Source organism: Rhopalosiphum padi, chromosome 3 (genome assembly GCF_020882245.1).
Source record: "Rhopalosiphum padi isolate XX-2018 chromosome 3, ASM2088224v1, whole genome shotgun sequence".
Classification (NCBI taxonomy): Eukaryota; Metazoa; Arthropoda; class Insecta; order Hemiptera; family Aphididae; genus Rhopalosiphum; species Rhopalosiphum padi.
The window spans coordinates 20529213-20551357 of record NC_083599.1 but is presented as its reverse complement, the minus strand read 5'-3'; the positions used below and the strand labels follow the sequence as shown (position 1 = coordinate 20551357).

The following is a 22145-nucleotide window of genomic DNA, read 5'->3' as shown; positions in this document are numbered from 1 at the left end:
ATCTGAAACTGCTGCAAAACGTGAGCATATATTATACCATTATATATATTTATTTTATTATATTTTCACGATATAGACTTTTTACACAGTTTATACATCAAACATCTGACATTTAAAGCGCTTGGCATTTGAAAACGACCGACCGACTACCCTTTGCCGAGAAGTCATGGCTAATCACCGAAATTATTATATTAATATATAACACTCTGTCTATATACAACGCTGCCGCGTTAAATTCGCGCATTCGATGAAAACTGACGGCGGTCAAACCCTCGGACTGAGTAGCAGCAGCAGCAGTATATAATATATGTAGACGAGAAATATAATATAATATTGCAACAGTCGCCGCCGCGACCACGTTGCTGGCTGAACCTACACCCTGTGCGAGATATACAATATTATAATAGTTTTACAATATATATATAATCATAATTCGCGTAGGTCCATCAATAACGATTACCCGCGCCGTGTATATATATATATATATACCGCACGCGCCGAATAATTTAAAGCCACTTTCGTTTAACTCGTTGCACGGGACCTCGCCCTTTATGCCGCTGTTTAGGCCCTTTTGTTTAAAACCGCTCAGACTTTTTAATGTAGGTCAAACGCGACGTACGGCGGGCTGCGCCTTTATTGCAACGACGCACAAGCTCCGTCAATCGTCGCGCAATATATAACATCCAACGCTATACTGATGTCTTCAGAATGCGATTATAATATTGTAATATATAATATGTAGTATATAATAGGTAGGTATAACTCGTTATACTTGTCGGCCGCGCAGTAAGCGACATCATATCACCGCATTTGAATATAAAATGTCAGTGTGCTGCGCGTATTGCACTATTACGCGGTATAAAATATATATTATACAGGGCGAATCGCCAAGCACGCAAATACCTGTTTTTCAATTTAATAACGAAAATCATTCAAGACCTGATAAGGATAGTTTTTGTCTTCGAGTATATATATATATATACATTAAAAAGCTCCATTTGGGTAATCGAATAACTATTTAATATATTAATATGTGTACTATTGAAGAAGGTAAAGTGGCCGAGCACGCTCGGTGAATCACCCTGTACATTTTATATAGCCATATACGTACCTATAAGTTATAGGCTATAATAATACGACTACGACACTGCTGGTTAGGTTAGGCGTGAATGCGTGATGCACGCGACTATATATACGCGCGACGTCCGCAGTATTATTTATACGGTGTTTTTATTGAAACTTTTGACCATTCTCAATTGTCGTTTTATCATCGACCTGATTATCATTACGGCTTGAAACAAAAGTCGTAATAACGATGAGAGATAATATTGTATCACATGCTATGCGCAATGTGGCTCGAGTGTTGACGTGCGCTGTGTTGTTGTACTCGTTATAATGTATATACACGCGGTGACACTCGAAGAGATTTAAGATTTCGACGATATTCTACGCGGCTGTCTCAGGAATATAATATACTTGTGTCGTAACAAAGACAAAACGATAAAATATAAATAATGTAATAGGGACGTATGTACATTAAATTATGATGAAATGCGTACGCAAATTCGAGTGATCCGTATAGTATATAAGTCATAATAAGTGTATATATGATATGAAGTGCGCGCGGCAGTTAAATCGGTTTTCGATCATGCATTATACCGATACGTTGCGTAAATTACCTATTATATATATCATTGTGTTTTTATTATTATATTTTAGTTTATTACCGAAGCGTTTTTTTTTTATGACGCTTGGAATAGGATAAACCTATCGATTTTTAAAAAATCCTATTAAACATTCAAATTAACGAGTGGCTATACCAAGTGCAATAATTTCAATAATTTTTGTCGTTAATAAAATTATTTATGGCAAACGTACACGATATTTTAAATATAATATATTCAAAAAAAATAATAATAATAATTTAAGAAGATTATCCGAATACATAAATATTATATACTTAACATATATTTTGTACATTATTAAAAATAACTACGCCAAAGCGGTTAATTGACTTGATTATTATACCTACGCTGGACGCGAAGTTTCTCTCCACTGCTATGTATATTAAAATATTCAACATATACATAATTTGCATTTAACATATTATGTGTACCTATATGTGATATCGAACGAAAAGACGCGAAGACGGCGCGGGCTATATATCATTATTTTTTCCAGTCGCACATATTATAAAAAAAAGTAGGTACTCTACGACACGTTCATTAGATTTGAATTTTTTACAAACTGCGTATTTATAAATGAATAAAATTTAATTTAAATTTAATTTATCCGTATATATATAATTTATGAACGTCAAAACGTTGTTTTCTCGGTGTTATGGCCAACATATACCTATATATATATATATTATATACTATATAGATAATATATGAACATAATAATATAATATTATATAATATCTGCGCTGTATGTAAATATATGGTACAGTATATTGTTACATTATTATCACATAATATTAGAGTATATTATAATATTATTATAGGTACAGTCGAAGCGGGCTAGAAAAACGTGAAAATAATGATGATATAATAATAATATAATAATAATATGTCCGTCGACAATGGCTTAAAAAATATTATTTTTTATTTTTACGACACGACACTTTTTGCCGTAACGCGAAGCTCTATATAATATTATATGTATATATGTATAAATGACAATATGATAACAATGCGATTCGTTCGAGCCCGATTGTTGTCTATAATATAATAATAATAATAATAATAATAATAATAATACTAATATATAATAGCGTTATCAATTTCCTTTTTATCGAACGAGAGTCAAGGACGTGGTGTCAATCTCTCGTCACGCTCTTCCGTTTTGTGTTTATATACTATACACACACACATACATAGGTACGAATAAGGTGTGTGAGAGTATATATACTATGTACAATAGTCGTATTGTCGTTGACCGAAAGGGTGGAGAAGGGTAGTATTATAAATATATAGTCGAGTTCATCGCGCGCGCCGTTATCAATCATTCGTAGATCGTCCCGCGATCGACGTTATTTTAACACTATACGGCGAAGAAAAAGACGGACCATCACACGTCTAATAATATTATCGTAATACCTATACGTCATCATACATTATATGCTACGACGGTATATATACAACTCACTAAATACTTGCCAGTTGCCATCCGCACAATACTTATTATAATTGTATACGTATTATTATTATTATACTATACTCTGTCGTCGCATTTACTAATATATTATTGTCATTATCATATTATCATTCATACAGGGACTATTGTGCGTCTCTATAGGTAAGCGACAATATTGTATATGTATACATATATGACCACGCCGAGGGACGATTCAAAACCGATCGTCTGCAGGAGGATACTCGTCGGTTTGAAGCGGGAGAAATAAACTCGTCAGATCTCCAACGGTCGGGATATGCGCAGCAGTAACGAATTATTATGTTAAATCACACTCATATACCCGCACTGTCGGATTTGGGGTTGTGGTGCCACCCGGGATTGGCCCCCGCGGCCCATGACTCAGACGATTTTACTTTCAGGTTTGGCGCAGAGCCTTGTAATATTTTATTCTAAAAATAACCACCGCACGCAACTATATACTTGTCCAAGTAAATCCCAACGTGTACCTATACCGTGTGCATACGTATATTATATATAATTGTGCGGTGAATAAATAGCTTAAAATTAGTTTATAAACATTTCACACCACTGAAACAAAAATATTATTATATACCCGATGGCAAAAAGTAGCGAGTCTCTAGAATTATAATACACACTACTTTAAGTAGAACAAAAATCGTCGGAATCGGTCTGCGGTGTACCGCAAAAAACACTGCTGCACGAGCGGCGCGTGTCCTGCGCGGCATTGGGTGTGTTATGTAACGATGTACATATAATTATTATCATCGTACGGCCGTCGAGTCCAAGCGCACGAGCCTATAATGTATAGTCTTCGTATATTAACAGGATAACAATAATATAATATATATACGCGTTTCTGCGCACGGCGATTTTCCGTATCAATCAACGTCTTATTATTGTACATTATATCGTCGTGTTTAATAAGTTACACGACCGCTATATCGGAGGCACGTGACGGAATAAAACAAAATAATAATATTAATAATAACGATAATTATAATAAATTTATATAAACACGTATATATACGTTATAATAATGTGTTGTGTTCCGACGGCGATCGATTCGACCGCCATCAGCTACATATAATAATATATGATAATTATTAATATTTTTACAACAATCCGCCGTGTACGGCGCGAACACTGCTTCGGCGTATTTTAATATATTATAATGTGTATAATGTAATACACTGCTGTGTTTGTAGCTCATAACCGCGCGCTGTCGGTAATGACATTAATTATCTCCAAGGTCGTGCGGACGTACGGTTTTTTTTTCTCGCCACCGCAAATATTACAATTTTTTTTTTCTTTTTTGCGTTTCGAATCGTTTTTAACGCACGGTCGTCGTCGTCGTGGTCGTGTGTGTGCGCGCGCGCGCCAGAATAAAAATACAATAATAATATTCGTGCAAACAACAAGTCACCGTGTGTGCTTGTAACGACGACGGCGATGATAATAATAATGCGTATTCGCATAATATACGCTCGCGAACGCATATACGATATTACATTATAATATCATATGCATCTGTCCGCGAAGGTATAATGACCCAGTTTTAGAAAGCTTATTTTGTTTGCTCGAAATGTGTGCGTATATTATAATATAATATATAATATTATACTATGTGTGTGCGTGATATTGGCGACCGTTCAATATCGGCGGCATCCGTCGGGTTTATATTTAAAAGACGGAATCGTCGTTTTACTATAATATATTATTATTTTAATAAAATTTATAATATTATCGTTATTGCCGCGCGCCCGCTGCTCGCCAAACGCGTAGTGCGATAAATCGCGGAGTCGATGTGCGGATTCCCTCTCCCGCCGCTGACGCGCAGTCGGTCAGTCGCGCGTCATAAACGTTCAAAATCACGACGTTTACTTGCGAAACTCGTTGCCAATATATTTTTCGTTTTTTTTTTCGCACGACCGTACGAGGCCGCGCGGTGTTTATATATATATATATACGGGCATATGCGCGATGATGGTCGTTACTGTGTATAGTCGAAATCGCATTTATAATATTAATAGTTTGTGTCGCGCGTATTTGTATGTGTATATTATAATGCGCCATGTGTGTGAATACGCGTATATTCCATCGGCTTATTAATAATATTATTGTTCCGTTTGAAATTCAAAATGAACGCACCTGCGATTCCCAGTGCGAGCAATTATAATATTATAATTCTCGTTTATTATATACATGTACGCTGTTTGATATATACGCGAAGTTTATCGATATCATAACCGTATATAGGTTTAATAATGGACTATATAAACAACTTAAACTTTGCTTAGCGCCGGCACGGCTTAGGCGAATTTATGTTATTATAAATGATAGATGATAGTGTATATATTTTATATTGTTATTATTGCGGGCGTACGTATATGAGATCGTGGGCGCGCTTAGAGATAACAATAATACCTCCAGTGTTTATTTCAGACCTTCTACCCCGCGGAGGAAAGGGGGCATCGCATATTTTCAGAGCGGTATACCCATATAAGTAATATAAGTAAATATAATAAAGAGAAGTAAAAATATTATCGTATACATTTTTCTCCCCCCTGAAACAAACGTATACCACAAATATACCGCCACCTATGTGACAGAGTATACGCATCGCAAAAATGATATATAACACGTCATATATATATACTGTGTAAAATATATATAGGTCTGGGAATATATACGATTGCGTATACCGCTGTTTTGCGGGCCACGTTTAAACGACCTTATAACTGCAGTCGTAATACATATTATTATTATTATTTAAGATCGCTATATATATAGTTCTAACCGTTTTCGCGTCTCTCGTAATGTGTTGTTTTTTTTTTTAAATCGGCTTTTTCTCAGCCGATATAACGACGACGTTTGACGAAACTGGACACCGATCGCGAAAATCGCGTACTCGCAAGACGTAGTGCGACACAATACCGCGCGTACCGTAAATCGTATATTACCTAATAATATAATATTATAATGATATACACGACGGCTGCTAGTCCGCGCGTAATCGTCGTGATATTTTGTTTGCGGACGACCGCGATGTCGACGTCATTATTATGCATCGGGTCAATGGGATTCCGCAACCGGCAGCAGCTATATAGCTATCCGGATTGTTATACGACGATGTATTTAGCGCTGTGGTACGTAATGAGGCCATAGAAAATGCCAAATGAGAATACGTATGGGCACGCGCGACCGATGATGTGCAGTGACGGACGCTGTACATAATATTATTATATTATTATGATGTATAATATTGTGTACTTTATGCAGACGCGCGCGGACAAAATGTAATAATAATTATAATATGTATATTATTAATATTATATTGTATTATATTGTGTTATATTATGCTTTCGATCCGGTCGCGCGCATGTACCTCTTTATTGTATAAATATATATATAGCTACGTAATCGCAGTGATGGATATTTTGACTAACGACGTACTATGGGCGACAACGACGTTTTGTGAAAACGATGATGTTTGAAATTATTAAATTAGTTTTTGTTCGATAGTAAAATAGTAATTTCTAGTGTTTGATTTTTTTATTTATCTGTGTGTATCATACTTTTGTTTGATATGATTTCAACTCTGAAGTAAAAATAATGATTGAGATTTTTTATGATGGAAAATCCGTGTGACAGTTCTTTTTTTTTTTTATGTTTCCCGATGATGATAAATTCATTAAAATAACCATTGGTACGTCCTGTATAGTTCCGAAGTCTCGACAGGCCGCGGGCTCAATTACTAATATATTGCAGCTATCGTTTCATAGAAGAGAATTTCCATTTATAAATATACACTGCAATGTGATGCATTAATTATATATTTTTTGGTGTTCAATAAAAGTGAAGGTAATGAAAAAAAAAGAAAACATTTCAATCGGGTACCTAATATGGCTCGTGGGTTTCTTTAAATTGAGCCATAAGTAACGATAAAACCGAGTCTATATAACAATCTAGAATAAACGATAAAGTGGGTAATTTTGTAAAATTAATTTTTTCTTGACCATCATTCAATATTGTTAGTGGTTTATTTTCTTACAAAATCAGAAAATCTAGGACATCATACCGAGGTCTTTAAAACAACATCAGCCTTGAGTTCCCGGTGAATTGCATCTTCTGCAGCCACGCCAATGCATCCGACACTACAGGGTACAAGAATATTGTAAATAAAAAATATGCGTCACTGATCTTATCGATTTTGAGTGCCATGATATTATGGTGGTACCTAATTAGTAATAAGCTGCTGCTACAGTACTATATGCGTATGTGATAAATCTTATATTTGGCCAATTAGAATACATACATTTTCAAACAATTATTCTTGTTATAGGTATAGGTACACTGAACGACGATGATATATGTAATAATTGTATTATATAATTTATAATATATGATGGATATATTATATCGTAAAACTTATTATGTGCCGCTGTATTTTAGGAGAGCAACAGGTACATAGGCCCTTTTAAGACTTTTTGACGTACAATGAATGCATATGATATCAGATGTTTTTTTTTTATTGAAATTATTATTATGTATTATAATACATATATTAATGTAGAGTTAGTTGATAACTATGCATTTGGATTCGATTAGTGTTTTGTTGACTATATAGCTGATATATTGTTAAAAATGAAAACGTTTCTAGAATTTTTTTCCACGTTTAACCGGATGTCGTTTTAGATTTCTCCCTCCCCGAACATTTTACTCAGACATGCTGTCGTCGAGTATTTTCTACTGCTGTGACGTATACTGCATGCTTAGAAACGTGGGACACGTGATTACACGACGTAGAAACCGCGTAGTGAAGACGATTGTGTTCGGCTCGAATTAATCCTAATCAAAATGATTAAACAGCGTATTGTTGTAGTCGTTCTATTAAGAAACCTACGTTTGTGTATCTCATATATGATGAAACAAACGACGTTTAGTCTGTTGATTCACTTACAATCAATTTGTTAGCATAATTTATTAAATAAGTCGGCTAGGTAATGATTTTTGACGTCGTAACGGCGGGTAATGTCTATGACAGAGCCGTATTATTATTTTATTGAGTACACGCGTACCTAATAATATATGAATGACGTCTCATTGATAGTCTCCTGCAGATGTCGTCTCGTGTCCCATCGTAGTTATCAAGAAGGGAAGCGATTTCCGTCCCGAATTACGAAGACACAGCTACCATTCGTAGTTTACCGTATAGTGTACAGACACTACAAACAATAATAAACGTACGATTAAACGAACGAACTATTATTTAGAGCTCAATCACGGTCTGTGTTGTCAATCTCGACGGTGACTCGTATGACTGATCACTTCAACTGATTAATCGTCCCTCAATTTCAGAATAATAGAGAAAACAGTCACTATACGTAAAGAATTTCATCATATTCTATTAGTATTGTTCTTCAGTCAATCGCTTCTAGACTCTGATAATTATTGCAGTCTTTCTACATTTTATAATGTAACGAGTACCTACAAGTTTTATAATTTAAACACAATATTATAATAATTGCACAATATATTATATTATTATATATTCTCGAACAATAATAATGTACACAATATGCATATAATATACATATTTTATTATGTACACGAGTACGATTTATAGTAAAACGAGAAAAAACATTATTACCGGTGATGGACGGGCGTTATTATGATATTAGTCTGAAGAGGTGCAGCACATAATTGATTTGGTCAGCACCTCATACAACATAACAATATTATAATAATTTATACTTTTATATGCGTTTAACGAACGAGGATACATGTGTACGATCAATTATATGTAATAAGTATTTTTTATTTTCGTCTTTATCGTCTGCGAATGTCGGGTATGGACAAAAAAAACCTAACTACATTTTCGTTAAGCGTAAACGCGCGCGTCCGACGGCCGTGTTATATTAATCGGATGACGGACGTTCGGAGGCAAAAAATAAGAAAAAGAAAAAAACGCGTTTCGTAATAAGTACACCTATTACCTGTAACAATGCTCTGCTCACTGCAGATGAGACGTCCCGATGATTTATTATTATTGTTATTTGTTGTTGTTGTTATTATTATTATTATCATTATATTACAGTGTTCGCTCCGTCGGATCTAAACTGTACACCGGTAAACTGGCTGACTGGAAAATATTTTGTCGTTTATCGCACGCGAAACAAACACCGTCTCGGCTGGTCGCGCGCGTATTATTATTATTATTATTATTATTATACACGTGCACGTAGGGTCAACGCAGTGGAATCCGAATATAATCGCATCGCCGCCGCGCGCGCCTCATGACCATAATAATATAATAATATACACCTACAACACATTGTTGTTATTTATAAATAATGCCGGGCCATAATTATTATGATATTATTATCTATTAGCGGTGGACGGTGGTGACCCGTCATTATATCATTATTATTATTATCATATAAATAATATATATATATATATTGTATTATGTATAGTTTCACTCGTCTCTGCCCGACAGGCCTCCCCCTCGCCCACCCTCAAAAAAAAAAACCACTTTATTTATCCGTCGGCCGTCACCCGCCGTTCCGCGGCGAAGACTCTCCCGTCGCAAGCGGCGCGTTTAAAACATCATCGCCGTGGGTGGCTGCGCGACCGATGATCAAGACCAGCAAGAGTATAATATATACGCGGCGTCTATATCATATATATATATATATAATATAATGATATATATTATATGCGCGCAGGTATATATGGATATTGAGACTCTGGACGCGCTTAAATATATATATTTATATTATTATTACGATGTTCGCATATATTATTATATTATAATATATTATCATGATAAACCGGGACCGACCGTCGGCCAGAGGAGTCCTGTGCATAGTCGGAGGTGTGTGAGGCTTACGGAGGAGTCTGTGTTCGAAGGGAGAAGATAAAAAAAGACTTTTCCCGCGAACAATAGGACGATCTCAATAATAATAATATGACAATCGCGAGCGGCGCATAGTGTCTCCGGCCGAAACCGGTAACGCCGTTCGTGGACGACGACCGTGTGTACGCTCTATCGGTGTATAATATATATTATTATAATACCATGGCGACGACGACGACGTACATATTATTATTATTATATATACCTTTACGTATATTATTGTTCTTGTTACTATTATTATTATTGTTATTATTATATATATATATACAATATACATAATAAGGTATGCGTATAATGCGACCTGTATATTTATATTTATAATATTAATACGCCTTGAAAAAAGTCGACACGGCTGACTGTATGCTAAATATATGTATACTGAAGTCGGTAAGCTTCAGTTTGCGACTGATTTAAAATAATAATATATACGTAACATATTATTTTAATCATTATTACTAAATTTTATTAAACGTTATGTCCATAATTCATCGGCTTTATATAGGTATCTGTACCTGCTCGCACCATGACGTATAGGATTATTTTTGTTTCCGTTCGAGTCGCGAGCTGTTCGCATGCAGACACACGAATATTATAAAAAAAAAACCATAAATCGTTATCTATCGAAATGACGTAATTGCAGCGTACACAAACGTTTTTAATATCATCATCATCATCGTCGCACATATATCGTACCTATATCTACAACCGCGTAATGTACTACAGGTACATTATATTGTACACCACGTATACCGTGAACATGCGCCAGTAAGACGGAATATTATGTAGGGCAATAAATCATTGTAACAAGAAAATATCCCGATCGAAACCCCGTTTATCGGATTTCGGTTCGACGAGTGGGATTCGAATTTCAAACGAAAATAAGTAATCTCGTTTCTGTGCGCACATGATTTATTGTAACGCAGTGCCCGTGTGTCTTTATAATACGATTCCATTCGAGTTATCAAATACCTACACACACACACACACATGAACAATAATTTATCCATTGAGAACAATAACGTGATTCGAGGGATGATTAATGGGTGTACATGCGACGTGCGTAATCATAAAAAATAAAAACCATAGTATTAACGAAATAATGTATAATGAACGCAGTTGATACACACAAATAACAACACACGCATATTGTACTGCAGCATCATATACTTTATATTTACTGCCCTGCCTGCCACCTACTCACTTGAATTTTTTTTTTTTTATAAAATGCATTTTATTCTTTTGCCATATTAATACAATACTATGTCATTCTTCGAACGGGTTTGATAAAACAAAAAAAAATAAATAAATAAATAATAAAACAAAAAAATTAACATTTTCTTCAACAAACGTTGCACACGGCGCGTATACATTTTTAACACACATATTATGTAAATGTATGTTTTATTCGACCGATTTTTCATCGCATAAATCGTTCCTGGTATTAGCCTGCCTTACACAATATTTGTGTACAAAATAAACGGCTTCGTTGCAGTATAATTAGTTTGTTAATTGTATATGTATGCATGCATGTATGTATGTATATGTATGTTATTTTTACTCAATAGCCTTTCATTGCCACAACCAATTTATTGTGATGTAATATACTGATATGACGTTATTTTTTATTTTTTTTTTTAACTAATAAATAATTTCGAGGACGTATAAATTGTATTATTAATAATGAGTAATGCATTTTTACTATTCGCACATATATTTTTTTTTAATGCTTTTTAATAAACGATAATCTTCAAGTAATATTCCGAATAATTATTATTATTCGCCAGCAGTATAATATTCGTAACTACGACGGATATAATGTATATATACAATACACATACAGGTATTATATACTTACTATTATGACGGAGTATGGAAAGAAATTGAAATTTGAGACGCATTACAACTGCAGTAATAAAAATATTAAATATTATTATATTTCCGGCGGAACTGTTGATAAAAAAAAAAAAAAAATAATGAAAATAAAAAAACAGCAAAATAACAACATAAAAATTTTTGGCAGTACATCCGACATCGCTATATAAATATACCATACACAATGCACATTGCACGTTATACCTATTCAATCGAAGTACCTACGTGATATTTTGTCATCATGGCGGTCGGGCCGAAATAATAAACGTACACGGGCCATATTATCATGCAAGACGTTCACGGACTATACGCTCCTGTGAAGTCGCCGCTGACGCTTTTGCATACGAAATCGTCTCCGACCGTACGCCGCGCGTAGAAATCGGCCGCAGTGAATCTCGCCAGGCCCATTCATGGTAAATCCGAAATCAAGATAACCGGGCACCCCCGCGGGTTCCTGACCTTTTCGTGGGAATATCGCGTATATAATAATATAATGTATAGTAATGTTAATACCGGTCACAATAATATCATATTGTAATATTATTATGTATATACGCGGCGCAGATCCGACTTTATTGCTATACGACGGACGTAAATACTTCTATTATATGTATAGAGGTAAATTTGTCTAAAACCGTAAAAAAAAAAAAAAACAATGGGCGACCGCCGGCGGAGAGCCGACACGAGATAGCTATACAGTGTATACCGCGGTTGTGGAATAAATAATAACAATAATAATAATAAAAAAAAATTAAAACGACTGCCGCTGCAGTTATTGTCGCGACAAATAAAATAACAACAACAATAATATACACGATATTATATAACGGCGACAACGAATATTTTGTCTTGACGGCAGTTGAAATACGAATCGGGAACGAAACCCAACGCACTTTTCGTCTTCTTAATTTTTAATCGTTTTCAACCTTTTGGACCGCATCATATACTTTATCAAACGAAACGTATGTGTATACTCATATAATATATAGTACGGCATAACTACCCGTTCCGCGGTGGAACGTGTGACTGCGCATCGAAGTCGTATATTACGCGCGTTATATAATATAATAAGGGGGTATATACTATAATGTTACTATGTGTTATTACGTGGTCCATTGTGATCGCGTATAAAACCCGTGGAAAACGAAATTATACAACACGAAACTCGTTCGGGGTACCACCTATAATATACCTCTATTACCTATTTATATCAATAATTTTCTATATATTATTATATTTTTTCTAAGCGACCGAAAACGAACGGCGTCGATATAATTAAGAGCGTATTGACATTTTTCGGAAACGCAGGGATTCGGTCTGAAACCAACGGCGCGTTCCGGTTCAGCAGTGTACGAGCACGACGACTACATATAGGTGCGCACCTCTGCAGTATACATAGAGGCGGTTCACAGACGCATGCACATGGCAAATGCAAAGAAAATCGTTGTTCGTTACTGTGTCATTATCGAGAGGTTTTTTTATTTAACGGTCTATATATATATATATATTATTATTATTATTATATACTCGTACACACGCGCATATATATATATATATTTATATAATAATAATAATAGTATCTAACAATAATGACACATAATAACACACATCGCGTCTAATAATAATATAATGTCTGTCGGTTCGACTATACATACTATACGGTCCCTTAAAGAAATCGCGAGCGGGTAAAAAATATAGCCCACAAACGGTCCCGTTTTTCGGGGCGTGTGCGTATTATTATGTTCTATTCCGTTGATTATCGTATAATATATATATATATATATAATATAACGGCGAACTCGTTCGACTCTTTATTACGCGTATATGTGTGTGAATATAAATGTATATAGTTTATCACGTCTCCCCGCGCGCCACATATTTATCATCCCTTTTCCGGACCTTTGTGCGACACTATTCCTATATATATATATATATATATATATATATTATATTCATTTATTTTCACCGTTCACAGACAAGTACGACGAATCGCGGACTGCCGCTGCAGTCGGGCGAGTCGCGATGATGTTTATTTATACTGCGCGCGTCCCTCGCCGCGAACTCCGTATAGTCTGACGATCGGATAATATATATATCGCGACCGTCACGACCGCAGTCCCTCGTCGGACACGTCGGAACGGCTCACGGTGATCGTATACAGAGTGTGCCCGAGAAATCACCACAACTCCGGAGGTTTGGGTCTCTATATATGTATATATAGTTTTTCCAGCACCTCTCTGCCGCAACAACTCTTATTGTATATAGAAAAATACCGATCGGCAGAGACAAAGAGTCTAAGAAATACCTTCGGTTGGTGTGTTAGCCTGCAGGGTGGATGATGTGGTGATCTCTTCATAACCATCCGCGTGGAGACGGAAGCATATCACATTTTTGTCACTGGACGATATTATATAATTTATTAAATAATAATGTGCCGTTTTGAAACGGGACGGCCGTCATTCGCGCTTTACGCGAAACACCCCGTACTGCGATAAATTATACTGTTGTTTACGGACGACTTGACCGCCGAATCAATCGTATAATATACGGTCCTCGGCGATGGGGCGCGTTAGTCGGTCCACACCACCGCGTACATTTACATTTGTAAACCAATCGGCGAAATGACGAATTCGGTTCCGGTCGTAAATCGCCGATCGCGTATATGATTCGTTCAAGGCCGGCGGCAAATTATACTGTCGTTATCATTACATTTCCTATATACGTATATTATGATTATTATTACTCGTGTTATTATTATTGTGTACACGGTTTTTCGCCGAAGCAGCGCGACACGTCGTCGTCCGATCTATATAAATAATGCACGTCATAGCCGCGTGTATACATGTAGTATATTACGTATGGCATATATAGGTCCACGAACGCGTCTTAAAAACTCCTCCTAACCTCGGCCGGTGTGTATAAAACGCGTTTCGCAATAGCGCGGCTGCGTGTGATATCGTATAGGCATACCGGCTATATATACCTTCCCATATGTATATTATCGTGTACATTTGTGAATTTATAAAATAGTACAGCTATATAGTATACCAAGGCTGTGGCCGCGCGAGAGGACGATGATGTTCGTTGGGTTTTTTCCCTTTATAATTTAATAAAAAAAAAAATCACAATTTATAACATATATAATATCGTATAATATTAAATAATAGTACGCCGGCAAGGACAACGCGGCGGCGAAACCGCCGGATTGACTCCCATATAAGGCCGGTCTCCGGGCAGCTTTCCCATTGGCCGGATCGCGCTCTCTCGCGTCGATGACGATTATTATAACACGTTCAAATCCTCGGAACGCAGAAGACGGGAAAAAAAAATAAAAATCATCGCGATATACCTATATAATATTCCGGATGATAACGTCCCGCGGGAAACCTTTACTTAAGGCCGATGTTGCGGCGCACGCGAATATCCCACAGGTTTGGTAGCCGAGGGCGGGAAGTTCGCTTTTATGGTTATGTGCGTACAAAAACGTTACGGGTTTCGCCTTCGAGTCGATCGGGTCACGCCAACGTAAACCGAGCACATCTGTAGCGCATCATTCACAAATAAATATTCGTATACGTATAAAACTATAATAATAATGTTATACGACTCTGCTGCTGGCACATATATACGATACGTCAGTAGATTTTAACTTATTTGTATATCTATATACAATGATCGTTAATATAATATATACTATAATAGTAGTTTTGCATTGCGTCCAAATTGATTTGTACAGTTCTACAGCTGTTTATCGTACAACTTAATGTATTATTTTGTTTGTATTTTTTCGATCCGAGGTTCTATAGATGTAGAATTTCGTATATAATTATTGAGATTGGCCATATGCACCTATATTTGCCGCCTAGGTAAACGCGTTGTTTTTTTTTTCCGCTTTGGAGACATTTTTGGTTTGAATAATAATAATACATGATAATGCTGTCTAATGCGTTTTGTAGTAACTTTTAGTCTGTCTAATACGATTACCGTTGTTGCCGTTAATATAGGCCACACGCGTACAGGATTGTTCTTGTTATGTCGCCTAACTTTTGATGTTGTTCATTCCAATGTGCCATCGCATTCATGTACGTACAGGCAGTCTATATAATATTATGTATAGACGGTTTGTACAGGTTAGATTTTTCTGTATCAGTTATACGCGCATTGTGATGTTCAATCCTTTTTTAATATATATATAGTCAAATAAAATATCAAATAAATCGGCATGAAACATCATGCGTAAAGTCTGCAGCTATATTGTATGTCATACGCTTTTTAAAAAGACAATTATAATTATAAACGAATATTTATAGTTTATATATTAGTCCAGACGGTTCGGCCCAGTACCGTACTACCCCCCCTCACTCGAACACTCTGCTCGGCATTTCCTATAGGTTTGGTCGTATCCTTATAGTGAATACATTTACATATTTCAATAACGAAAATTTGAAAACATTTGAAAATTAGGGCGATGATCCACTGTGAACAGTATAGACGCGGACGATATTATATAATCGCGGACTGGAGTTTTGGGTTTTTTAGCTACGCCGTTCGGCGAATATTCACAGACATTATAATGATATACTATATTATTATTATTGCGATGGCAGGCGGAGAAGACGCGCGACACCGCGACGAAACGCACGCAGAGAAAGTCCGCGGCGCGTATACTGCTGCGGCGAACAGTCGCGCGGCGGCGGTCGGTCGCTCGGTCGGCCGGCCGGCCGCACGAAGAATTCAGTTTCCATACATGGCGTTTGCTTACGGTAAAATCGGCGGCAACGGCAGCCTCGCGCGACCATGTGTGTGTAAATTGTTATAAAGCGTATACAATATTATTATTATAACCTTGCCGGACCAAAGACGTATTTTATTCCGTGTCACGCGGCAGGTTTTTTTCCTTCATATAATATAATATAATATATATATATATATTATATCCAAAGCGAAATGTTACCTACGCCGCAGCCGCCGCCGCCGCGCGTACACGATAATACATATTATTATTATTATTTTCGTACCGAGACGACGACACTAGACCTAATGAGGATGACGTGTGTTATAAATAATATCGTATTGTTATTATTATTATAGTATATTAGTGTAGACGTGTCATAATAAAACTATTGTATTATAATATAAATATATACACCGAGACCGCCACCGCACGCAAGTCGTATCGCCGTCGCGGCGTGTTGCGCAGCCCCTCTGGACGACTCGCGGTTATCCTTATACACGATATATCGTTTCGGGGCAGTGTCTTTCATCTGCAGCCGAGTACGCCGTCGTTTTTTCGGTCCGCTATATATTGTGCAGTCTGCGGCGCCTGCGACGATACTACCTATGTAGGCACGACGAGACCGCAAAACCGCACGACATGTTGTCGCAATGCGACCGACGACCGTCTGGACGTCATGTCGAACCGCATAAGTCCCTCGGGTTAGCAGCGCACGAATCCCCGTCGTAGTAGGTACGTTTCGTTTTATACCGCCACCACGGTTCTCCTCTCGGGTTACCGTTGGTGTTGGCAAAGACTTGAGTTCTCCTATCGCCGCGATGATGGCCCTGAGATTTAGGCGCTGTGGTTGGAGCACTATAATAGTTTAAAGTTTCCGATGACACCCTCATCCGCGAAAGCATCGCCCACTCGATCAAACTCTAGGGAATAATATATTGTACACGCTGTATTATTATGTCGTGTAAAACCGTCGGTTGTATATACAAAAAAAAAAAATAAACCACATGACCTGCCCTATTTATTATTCCGTCTATCGGTTTGAAAGTCGACGCGACCGTTCTATACGCGCGGCGATGTGCGGCGTTTAATTAGGTTAACGTTGTTTATTTATATAATATGTATGTACAGATAAAAGCGTATATAATTATAGGCAGTTACGTCGTGGCGTCTCGAGTATTCGCAAAGAGTATAGTTGCAAAAAAAAAAAAATGTTTCGAACGAGTTCCAAATAAAAGTGAAAAAAAAGTATTAAAATTAAATGTCTTTCCGGTTCAATCAAACGAGTATGACGATGTTCCGAGTAGAAATAAAAAGAATGTTAAATTCGTTTTTTTAGTATTATTATTATTATTAAGTTTTGTTTAATTACGTTTAACTGCAAAACGGTATGTACCTTCAACTCGAGAAGAATCTAACGCGCGTACATTCCAAGGAGATGAAATACATTTTAATGAGTATTGCTCGGTATGTTGGGCTGTTTATGACAGTCGCACAATCGACGTATGATAAATTTAGTCGAGAAGACTCAAAGCATATGGAGCGTATTACTCATAAATGTTTAACGTGATGGGTCATTAAGTACAAAAATAAAAATCTTGAATTCTCACCTATCGTAAAAATGATGACCTCGGTGCAGATGATAGGAATAAACGTTACTATTACGTCTTATTACCTATACATTGTTTTGAACACGCCGTGCGATTGATCGTTGATCAATTCGTTTTTTAAATAAGTTTATTGATTTGCGCGTAAACAAATTAATTCCTATTAGAATCTCGTCGTATAAAATTCAAACGTTTACAATTGATTAGACATTGAGTTATACAGCCACGAATCTATTTTATAACCCTATTGTTTACAAGACATTAATTGAATTCGTTTGTTTCGACTCTAAAACCGTGCAATAATAGTATATGTGATATAACTAAACTCAAACACAATCCATAAAAGGAAAATGCATAATATAAATTTCGTACTTAAATTACTATGCGTATGTGCTTTTACACTATCAAAAGCCAATAATAATAAATATATGTATATATATTTATTTATATAATATATATATCATAATAAATATAGAAGATTTATGTCGTAACCAGTAAAAATTAGATACAAAATATGTATTTATAGGTATTCCTATGTAATACAAATATGTATATATATTGAACAAATGTTCAATTAGCGAATAACTGCAGTTAACGTTATAATATATAATTACGAAACCAGATATATTGTAACCGGGTGGCCGACTGATTACATATAATATACAATATACATACACACTAGTTGACCGATTGGTTTTACAAATAAACACGCAAAAAACAGCAACACGAACACAATATTTTGTAGGCCAACTAACAAGTTGTAAAACTATAATAATAAAATTGATTTCGTTTTTTTTTTTTGCACAGACATAGCCATGGACTGGTCGGATCACGCTCTCTGGTGGCCAAACCGTAACTCGTGGCTTACCAGGACCCGGTCGACATTAGATCAGTATGGAGTGCAAGCTGACGCCAAGCTGCAATTCACCAGAATGCACAAAACTGCACGCATCCAGTTGCCTGACCTCCGGTATGTGGACATGCGCGTGGACTTCTCCATAAAAACGTTCAACGCCGTCATACAGATATGCAAAGAGCTGAGTGAGTATCTACCGACTGACCGATTGCACTTACTTACCGAGTGCAACGGACATCAATTTATTTATAAAAATGTATTTTTCGTTTTGCGATCAGATATCAGACACCCAGAAGAGCTGTCGTTGAGCAAGCCACTGGAACCGTATCATCTGAAGCACAACATGAAGGAAATGCAATACAACGGCGGTCAAACGCCATCGGCCGACACCAACTCGTTCGCTATCAACAGCCACAGCCCGTCCGGCTCCACCGGAAGCCTTGACATGACATCTTCGCCGTTCATATGCGCTCCACTCAAACATCATTCTACGCCGATAAGTTCACCCGTGTCTGTGAGTACCAATTGTTTTAAGTAGTCGATATAAAAGCTATAAACGAGATACGTGTGTACTTATTTTACGGTTTTTTCTTTACTCATTCCGCAGCAAAATGGCACTTGGAAGAAAGGATACAGCAAACCGGAAATGAACGGCAACGTAACGTCACTGGAAATGTTAAATGGCTCCCTCGATACATCTTTGGCCAACAGCCCACTTTCGCTAAATCAAGAGGTGCGAAACAAAGTCTTGAAACCAAAGTCGTTGGTAGAAAAAGCTAGAATGAATGTGGCGTGAGTAGTATTTCTAAAGTATATAATATAATAGTAACGCCGATGGTAACTTAGAAAGTTTGTTTTCTATACACAGATGGTTGGATTCGTCACTTTCGATCATGGAACAAGGCGTCAGGGAATATGACTTGTTGAAATTACGGTTCAAGTTCTATTCTTTCTATGATTTGAATCCCAGGTTAGATTCTGTACGCATAAATCAAATTTACGAACAAGCCAAATGGAGTTTGTTAAGCGGTGAAATTGATTGTACCGAAGAGGAAGCTTTAATGTTTGCTGCACTACAAGTACGTCGTGATTAAAATATATTAAAATGCTTATAAATATCTAAGTACCCTTATAATTGTCTACTATCTATTACAGTATAATCTTTTTACTTTTTAGTGTTTTTCACAACTTTTGTTTCACTGGCCACATTGAAAACTTTTGTTGAAATACCGCTTATAAATCTATTAATACTTTTGGATTTCAGGTACAAATAAATCTAAAAGCCAGTGTACCACAACCGCTTATGGAAACGTCAGGCGGAGACGACGATATCGATGCTGCTTTGTCAGATCTTCAAATTACGCTTGAAGGGTTCCAGCCACAGAGCAATGTAAACAATTTGACCCATGCACCAGAGTTGTCTGATTACTTGAGATTTTTGAAGTGAGTACAATTTGACTAGTTTGACATAGAATCTGGTAAACCAGTGTTCTTCTAATTCGTGATTTCCCGTATAGGCCAAAAAAGTTTACACTGAAAGCGTTTAAACGGTATTGGTTCACATGCCGAGATTTGCATTTGCGGATGTACAAAACAGCGGAAGACGCCGAAGTCGGCGCCCTTCCCGTGCACAGTGTCAGTCTGAAGGGATGTGAGGTGACACCTGACGTGAATATTTCACAGAACAAGTTCGGCATAAAGCTGGAAGTGCCCAGTTCAGATGGCATGACCGAGATGTGTATCAAATGCGAGAGCGTAAGTTGCTACTGCTACTAAATTAGTTTAGTGTGATGATAACGGATTTTTGTAATCACCCTTAAATGTGCACATATATAGGAGGAACAGTACGCAAAATGGATGGCTGCTTGTAGACTGGCGGCAAAAGGACGCCCGTTATCCGATCACTCTTACGAGTCCGAAGTCAAATCAATCAAAGCGTTCCTCGAGATGCAACATCCGTCGATTATCCAGTCGCCCGTCATTAGCCCGTCTTCGTTGGACATCACGGTCGAGGATTACATACCGCACAGGTTTTCCAGAAAACTCAAGGGAAAAGTAAGTATTACAGTCGGTGGTCACTTACAACTTGGTCATAAAAATACCTACAATCTATTATCTACCTATAAACAAAGGATATTAACTAAATAAAATTTATTTTTTAACCTTAAAGATTTAACTACTTACTTAGTTCAAGTGTAATAACTTAACTTTTTCAATTAAATTGCATAATAATACGTTCAATTAAAATCTCTACATTTACAGTTAAAACTGATTAATTGGTTGAATTTGTTTAATCTCATTATACAAATACAAACATTTAAAATAAACAGATATTATTATAATATATGTATTCCTTGGTTTAATAATTTTGTTGAAGCTTGTAATTTTCTAAACAACTTCATGTACAGTATGTAATGATAAGTTAAATTAGAATACATTATCAACATAATGTTGAGTTATTATTGTTTAAAAATTTGAACGTTTCACAATCACTGTATGTGACGACATAAGTAGTAAATTATAAAAATATTCAACAACTCCATATTAACTTGACTCTGTAAAAGTCAAATACATATGATTATTAACTAATTTACTTATAACTTAACGTCGACATAACTCAACAAGCAGCGAATGACCATAGTTGATTTTTACACTAAAAAGTTGTCATGAACATAATAAATTTGTATTTTTCGTGCAGATGGTTCAGCAGCGCATACTCGAAGCTCACGCCAACCTCAAGGAACTGACTTTGATGGAGGCCAAAATGAACTACATCAAAGCGTGGCAATCGTTACCCGAGTTCGGCATCTCGCTGTTCGTCGTCAAGTTCATGGGCCACAAGAAAGAGGAGCTGCTGGGCATAGCGTACAACCGATTGATGCGCATGGATATCGCTACCGGCGATCACATAAAAACATGGAGATATAACACGATGAAGGTGAGTTTAATTGTTTTTCTTACCAAAACTTGTTCTCTCGTTAACGCCACCTCTGGTTTTAT

At 36.5% G+C, this 22145-nt stretch overlaps 1 protein-coding gene across 1 annotated transcript in view; it reads left to right on the top strand.

The window, feature by feature from the left end:
• Nucleotides 1-22145, top strand: part of LOC132927684 (unc-112-related protein-like) — a 92312-nt gene that overhangs the window by 67979 nt on the left and 2188 nt on the right. The window contains exons 2-9 of the mRNA XM_060992266.1: nt 19097-19330; nt 19424-19659; nt 19753-19937; nt 20014-20224; nt 20410-20588; nt 20663-20900; nt 20982-21200; nt 21844-22083. Coding sequence (XP_060848249.1) covers nt 19097-19330; nt 19424-19659; nt 19753-19937; nt 20014-20224; nt 20410-20588; nt 20663-20900; nt 20982-21200; nt 21844-22083 — 1742 coding nt within the window. The remainder of the gene's footprint in view (nt 1-19096; nt 19331-19423; nt 19660-19752; nt 19938-20013; nt 20225-20409; nt 20589-20662; nt 20901-20981; nt 21201-21843; nt 22084-22145) is intronic.